Source organism: Diaporthe citri (assembly GCF_014595645.1).
Source record: "Diaporthe citri strain NFHF-8-4 chromosome Unknown scaffold_2, whole genome shotgun sequence".
Classification (NCBI taxonomy): domain Eukaryota; kingdom Fungi; phylum Ascomycota; class Sordariomycetes; order Diaporthales; family Diaporthaceae; genus Diaporthe; species Diaporthe citri.
The window spans coordinates 466472-473542 of record NW_025064847.1 but is presented as its reverse complement, the minus strand read 5'-3'; the positions used below and the strand labels follow the sequence as shown (position 1 = coordinate 473542).

Below are 7071 nucleotides of genomic sequence, written 5' to 3'. Positions count from 1 at the left end.
CGGACATTCGGCCGCGTCACCTGCGAAGAGAAAGTGATTGAAACTTTTGCTTCTTGCTGATCCACATCTACGCCGTTTCTGTTGCATGATGGCACTGGCAGCGGAGGATGAAAGTCGTCTCGTTGTGGAATAAGGTATATAGTGTAGGAGTGATTTTATCCATAGAAAAGGGGCAACAAGTGATACAGACGGAAAATCTGCAGCAAATTGAGCAGCGATAGCTTTCATAAGAAGATTACTCCCAGCCTTGTTGGACTGCACATTTGGCCGTAGCGAATGAGCGGTGTTAACAATCAGCTATACACCCTTCCTCTGTCTGGCCTCTGCGTAGAGATTCGTTTCTCGGATTGAAAAAGCAAAACGAAGAAGAGAATTTTTACAATTCCATGAATAGAATTATTATTTTTGGGTCCAGCCAAGGCTACCATCCTTCCCTTTCATGATGACTGCCACCACTGCATCTAAAGGCGCGATTCGGAAAATGGTGTGGAGCAGCGGGCCGGGCCGCGGCTGTCCTGGCTTGTTTTTAGAGCGGTGAACATGGGGTCGGATGTGACTAAGAAACGCGTCCCCACGTTCAAAAACTCATGTCAATCAAAAGCTTTCTGTACTTCTCTGCAGGTTTTTTCAAGAGCCATCGAGGAACCAGAGTAAAAACATCAAGATGCCTATCCCCGAAGATCTCTCGCATCCTTCTGCCTCCCAGGTCATGGAGTTCGCAGCCGCCTACGCGGAGCTTCTGAGATCCCTGTTCAACCATCCGCAGTTCAGGTACCTCGAGCCACCGACCGCTGCCATGTGCAAAATGGATGCCAAATCCACCCCAGCACAACTTATCTACGCGTCAGACTTCGTCCAGAAAACGTACGTCGAGTACGTGATCCCCTGGCTCCCCGCCGGCGCCACGCGGAAGTGCAAGATCCTCGGCAACCCCTGGGCCTTTGCCGACCCCGACTACCGCTGGGAGTGGGAGTGGGACGCCACCGCTGGGTCCATGAAGACCGCGGACGGCGCGGCTGTGGAGTTCCCGCGCTTCTCTGACGCCAAGGCGAAGGAGATGATCGGAGATTTGTTCTTCAGGGGCTTCATGGCCAAGAAGGCCATCCTGGAGAACGGGACGGATCGGAAGGCGGCGCTCATGATGGGAGGAGCGTACGACTTTGGGCAGGAGGTGCGACAGGCTTGTGAGAAGCTGGACTGATGGACGGGCTGCGCTATGGACTTCCTGTGACTTTGGACCGGAACAAGAAGCTTCTGATTCGGGCTTAATGAGATCTCTGGCACCATGGTGAGGTTACGTGCCGTGGACCAATTGCATGCATTGTGATGTATCTGTCTGACCATACTACTTAAGAATGAGTGTGTACACAAGCGAATTCCATATCCCTGGGTGACGTTGAGAGTCACCAGCCCGGTCCCAATGCTCCATACTTCAAGGCATCCTCAATAAAACTTCGCTTCCACAAGCGATGACCACCCTTTGCTGATAGGTTGCACATCTTGGGTTGCTTCGTCGACGCCGCCTATCGCGAAAGAATTGTCAGAACAACACAGAATTTGTGCCGCGTTCGAGCCCCTACTACTCACCTGGTCTAATTATCATTCTTGCGTATTCGTCGCCACAGAAGAAGTATGTGTTGCCACCGAGTGGGCTTTGCAATATCGCATCGACAGTTCTGAATCCAGCTTGGTCCAGTACGGCCCAATTGTCTCTGATGTCTAGGGGGCCACTTCCCACCACCTTGTCGTTGTTGGTGCCGGGCTGAACGTCGACACGTACGTATTGGTCACCACGGAAAAAGTATGCAGTCCCATCATATAGCAGCACGGCCGCGTCGACTGTGGGAAAACCAACTTGCTTCAGCGAGGGCCAATTGTCAACGATGCTGATGGCGTTGAACACCTTCTTCCTTGTGGAGATGGTGACTAGAATGTACTTTTCCCGGTAGAAGAAGTAGGCCTCATCCTTGTTGGCTGGATTTGGCAGCACGGCGTCGACCGACAAGAATTGGGCCTCGTGTAGTGCTGGCCAGGATGTGGCGATACTTTGAACTCCACCCGATGCTATGGTATCGGCCAAGTTGTTCTTGCGGTCAAGCTTCAAGGTCACGAAGCGAGTGTCGGCAAAGAAGATGGCTTCCTCTCCGCCTGGTAGAAGCATGCATGCTCGCCGTACACGAGATGGCGGCAAGAACTTGGATGCTGCTGGGTCTGGCACTTTTAGATAACCTTCTAGGTTACCGTTGTTTTCATCCACATCGTGATTTTTTTTTGCCTCAAGACGATGACTGAGCTCGTCTTTGGGCGGGTGACCCTGCGCATCGTGGTCGGCAGGATCCGAGAATCGGATTCTATATGAGCCCTCAGGGATCTCTGGGAGCTCATTGGCTCGAGGGGCGTGATCTCCGTTCAACAGAGGGTCGAAGTGCACGTTGTGCCAGATAGCTACAACGCGGCCTGCCGTGTCATATTCGGTGGCTGTGCGGATCAGCCCGGGCCTGATTCCTCCGACAAACGTGATCTCCTGCTGCTCGGCGTACATAACTTCTATCTGGCGTTCGAAGGTGGCAAGGATATCAACACCGCCGTAAGCGAATACTTCATAGCGATAGCGTCCGTTGATGTTGGGCGGGCGCCAGATCTCTACCTGCCTGTTAGTGCCGTCGCTCATGACCGGCCTAGTCGTAGAGACAAAGACAGACCGCACATGATCGTTGATGAATCTGTGCAGGTTGAGACTAATGCGGTCCGTTTGTTCAGGGTCCCGAAAGCCTTGCATGCTCACTGGCACAACACGGGGTCGGAATCCCTCGCGGAAAATGACCCCCGGTGGACGATAGTCCCAGCGAGAGAGGGGCTCCGCAGCTGCTGAGACAGGCATCCCATCAGCGTTGTTGACGACTCGAGGACGCATCGTAAGCGTCCTGTTGCCTGTACTGGTGGTGATCAATCGATCCAGCGTGTCGAAAACCTCACGGGCTTCCACTTCGTTGACGTTCCTGAGCCATGGCAGAGCTGCCCCAATAAACAGAGACGAGTCACTCATACTTTGGATTCCTCAGGTCTTTCGGATGCCTGAATGTTGCCGCAAATTTTCAATGAGACTCAAGATTACAAATATTTGGGAAGGTAAATCAGGCCGAGGGCTTAGGAAGAAACATAGATAGATGAAAAGCTGCTTGGTTCCCCGGAACATTCTCATCGGCATTCTCAGGCAGATATACAACACTCTCTTCTCCGTTTCAAGCATATGATTCGTCATATCATTGGCTTCGCGTTATGTTTCCCACGGAAAGTTTGTCCGGTGTTTAAGTGACGTAAAACGACCAACTTGCATCGGGTTTTGCTTCACAATTGGTCATGTGCTAGCGTGAGGATGCTTTTTACCCGGAATAGATGGACCAAACGATTCTCACCGAGTTCAGTCCTTGCGGCAAATTTAATTGATTTGTTCGATCATCATTGGCATGATCCAGTAACATAGGACGCTCGCAAGAACGTAGAGCCCGAGGTAGCGGGCAAACACACAGTGAGCAGTATCACTTTCGGGTGGCTGACACAATGTCTTGGAGTTTCCAGGAAAGTTGCGGCGGTCTTTTTCCAGCCGCATCCTGCTGCCGGGATGTTGCAGCAATGTGTTACATGAAGTACATCCTAGTGTCCCGATTAGTTTCAGCAAAAGGAGCTTGTGCCGGATGTGTGGTCCAAAATATTCATAATGAAGCACAACAGCACATGAATAGTGGAGGTGGCGCAAGATTCTGGGCCTGAATTCACGGTGCACTAAGTTGCCGGCATAGCGATGTGACGCAATTTGCGGTGCAGTGAAGTACCATGACAACACAAGGACGATCTACAACCGCACGCAGTTTTCGTTGTTTAATGTGTCGTACTTTTGATTTCATTGCAAGTAGTTGAGTCATTCCCTCCAAATTCCGCCGGTCGTGTTTGCTTTTCTGCTCACCGCAATTTCCTTGGAAATGTCGGTGCATTCCACACGAGTTCGATTCTAGTTACCCCTATGCCGACGAGGTGCGGCAGGCGATGAACATGTGGGAGAGCGCGTGTGGCGTAATCTTTGTCTGCCGTCGCATCGAGAAGTATTAGCTGCCTATCAGCAATCCACGAGACGGCCCCAGCAGGAGTGCCATTGGGGTGAAGGGCGGTGCGCCGAATATCCTCATTGATATCGGATACAAGTTACTGCATGAACTGGGCCATGCGCTGAGCCTGGTCCATAAGCATTGCCGCACTGTCCAAGATGTGCATTTGGAAGCTCAATGACAGAATTCCCAGAGCTGGAGGCGTAATTCGGAGTTCAAGATTGGTCCCTGCAGCAAAGAATCTGACCGCCTACGATGCAGCTTCCGTCATGCATTATCCTGCGCCTGCTAAAGGGTGGCAGGGCGATCCACCCAACCAAGAGACCTGGATGATGCGCTTGAAAGCCCATCATCTCGGCCTCAACAGCTAGTCTGAGCTTTCGGAACTCGATAAGGCCGCACGGAGTGCGCGCCAAATGACAGACCGTGCTGGTGCCCATGGGCATGGAAACAGCACAAGACGCCTGGAACAGCTTTTACACGGTACCATTTCCCTTGACGATTGGAAAACGCGTCTTTTTCTCCGGTCAAGATCTGGGAAGCAAAAAGTGGTTCATTCAAGAGCTTCTCCTGAACAAAGAAAATGGATCTGTTCAGGACATCCTCACCGGCGGCAAGATGGGTCAACAAACTGATCACGGTAGCTGGGATAATCCGCACAGGGTACGATTTCTCTAATCCATCGCAGGAAATACGTATTCCTATGGTCATGACAGCAGCGCACGTTATTGGTTCACCCAGATGCTTCGGCAAGACGGCACGACAGGTGGCTCTGGTATCCGCCTTTAACCGCAAACCGGGCCAGCTCGCCTGCATCTGTTCCATCTTGTCCTAATATCTCTCTGGAGGCTCCTGGGTTTCCTTTTGATACCGACCAGCTGAAATCCTCATGGCGTACGCAACACTTCTCACCAAGGCATAGAAAATGTCATCATGAATTGTGATCCACGCATTGGGCGGTATTAATATTCAATTCTATGAGGTGCTTTTGGTTTCTAGGCCTCCGCACACGCCTTGCTCGTCATCTTGACAACGAATGAGCCTCGCTCAATGGTATTGATATAAATGAACCCAGACTTGAAGTACGCGTACGAGGACCAGGTGCCAGTGAAGGCGACGATTCCGCCTCCCTCAGCCCCATCGTCCTCGGGGTGGATGTCAAAGAATCCAGCCTCGCATACCCCAGCGCCGGTCGGGTCGGATGGGATCGAGCTGATGTCGAGCACGCGGAGCCCTGCGCCGTAGTTGGCTGGGGATGAATGTTCAGTATTCGTGTGGATCAGTTCTGCAATGCACCGGTGGCTTGGACTTACACTGGTAGTTATATCCATCGACGATGTACTGGTTGTGATCAATGGAACGGGTCTTGCCTTCGTAGTACCCCGTCAACTTGGGTGACTCGAGATCCCGGATGTCAAAGATGTAGGTGATGGGAAGCTTGCTGCTTGCTGGGCCCTCCGTTCCGTCACGCTCGTCCAGCTCGTCGTCAAGCGCAAGGAATTCCTGGTTTGATATATCGAGAACGGCGCCTTGGTGGATATACTTCGCACCGGTGTAAGAGGTGCGAGAGATCAGCTTGGTGGTATTGCCAATCTTATTCGTGACATCGTATATGGTGATAGTGTCTGAAAAAGTCCAGTTTTATGTCAATAGATGGATCCAGTGTGTGCAGGGTTTCAGAGTAAAATGTAAGATGTCCTACCTTCGTTGTAGCCGTAGCAGATATCACGACCCTGGTAACGTGTGTCCGGTCCACGGTAGACAAGGCATTGCGCATCATGCACATAACCATCTCCAGCAGCACACCCGGGAGTGGTGGGATTAGTGGGATCAGTCATATTGATGAAGATCAGCCCTCCCCGGCAAGGCAGGTTGTCCCGGTTGCGCACGGTCTCGTTGCCACCAACAGACCCAGCAGCGATGGCATAGCCGAGCTCCTCGTTCACTACGATGTTGTGCGTCCTACCGACAGGCAGCTTGTTGAAATGGCCAGTGAGGTCATCTTGGGTGAAGACGGTTGGGCTGTCTGGGTCCAGGTCGAGTAGCTTCTTCATGTCGAAGATCTGCACGCCGTGCTTGATAGCCTCGGAGCCAATGATGATCAGGTCGCCAAGGGTCCTGATCTCTCGCCACCTCGAGCCGATGGAGTCGTATTGGGGGAGCCTGCCGAGGTAGACCAACTTGCCCTCGGAGGTGATCTCCGCGAAGGCTGTCCCGTCGTACTGACCGATGGCGACGAACTCGCGCCCGTCCTCGGATGTCCATCCCCACGAGGAGGACCCAAACCCCTGAGTGCTTCCGAGGTCTGCATGGGAAAGGAAATGGTACAGGTCGATCTGAGATTTGTCAGGGGATCTCCAGTCACGTAAAGGCTTCTCGCCAGGCTCATGACTATCCTCACATTGTTGCACTGAAAGGTGTTGTTCGCATCTCCCGGGATGGCCGTGGCAAGACCATCGACGCAAGGCGTATAACTCAGCTCAGGGTACTGAGCACTGTCCAACAGGCCTGCAGCGAGCTCAGAGTTCCATTGTGCCTACCGCATGTCAGATGTGCCTGCAGCGGAACAAGCTCGCAGGACAAACTCACGGTTTTGGCTGCCATGCTCTGGGCGTGAACCTTGCCCGACAGGTACTCCTCGGACGACGCGACATGGGTCATGTCGATTTCTGCGCCAGCTGCCGCGCGCAAGGATGCGGCCGCGACAAAAGCCGCTGCGTATGACGGTGTCCGAACCATTGTCACGACAAAAATGGACTCGCTGCTGTCTTGGAGCAACAAGCTGGAAGACTACTTACCCAGCGGACGAGGAGCTCTCCCCCATTTTATAGGGAACCCGAGATCGCCTCACCCAGGCATCCCCTCATCGACGATGTCACCGTCAATATGAGCACCCGAACCGACCTGCCGGACAGTCTATCTCTGGGCATCTGCAGTGGAACCAGTCAATGCATATCGGCCAGCAAAC

General features: G+C 52.8%; 3 protein-coding genes across 3 annotated transcripts; 1 reads left to right on the top strand and 2 right to left on the bottom strand.

Moving 5' to 3' along the window:
• Positions 1–664: 664 nt before the first annotated feature.
• On the top strand, positions 665–1201 carry INS49_005797 (uncharacterized protein; the record flags this gene model as incomplete). Its single annotated transcript, XM_043166575.1, has 1 exon — positions 665–1201. One exon carries the CDS (start codon positions 665–667, stop codon positions 1199–1201), a length of 537 nt encoding a protein of 178 aa, XP_043027719.1.
• Positions 1202–1443: 242 nt separating this feature from the next.
• Positions 1444–3046, bottom strand: INS49_005796 (uncharacterized protein; the record flags this gene model as incomplete). Its single annotated transcript, XM_043166574.1, has 2 exons — positions 1444–1523; positions 1588–3046. The coding sequence occupies 2 exons, from the start codon at positions 3044–3046 to the stop codon at positions 1444–1446; spliced, it is 1539 nt and encodes a 512-aa protein (XP_043027718.1).
• Positions 3047–5098: 2052 nt separating this feature from the next.
• INS49_005795 (uncharacterized protein) lies at positions 5099–6842 on the bottom strand (the record flags this gene model as incomplete). The annotated part of the gene is made up of 5 exons (XM_043166573.1): positions 5099–5352; positions 5417–5728; positions 5806–6439; positions 6505–6639; positions 6693–6842. The coding sequence occupies 5 exons, from the start codon at positions 6840–6842 to the stop codon at positions 5099–5101; spliced, it is 1485 nt and encodes a 494-aa protein (XP_043027717.1).
• Positions 6843–7071: the final 229 nt, after the last annotated feature.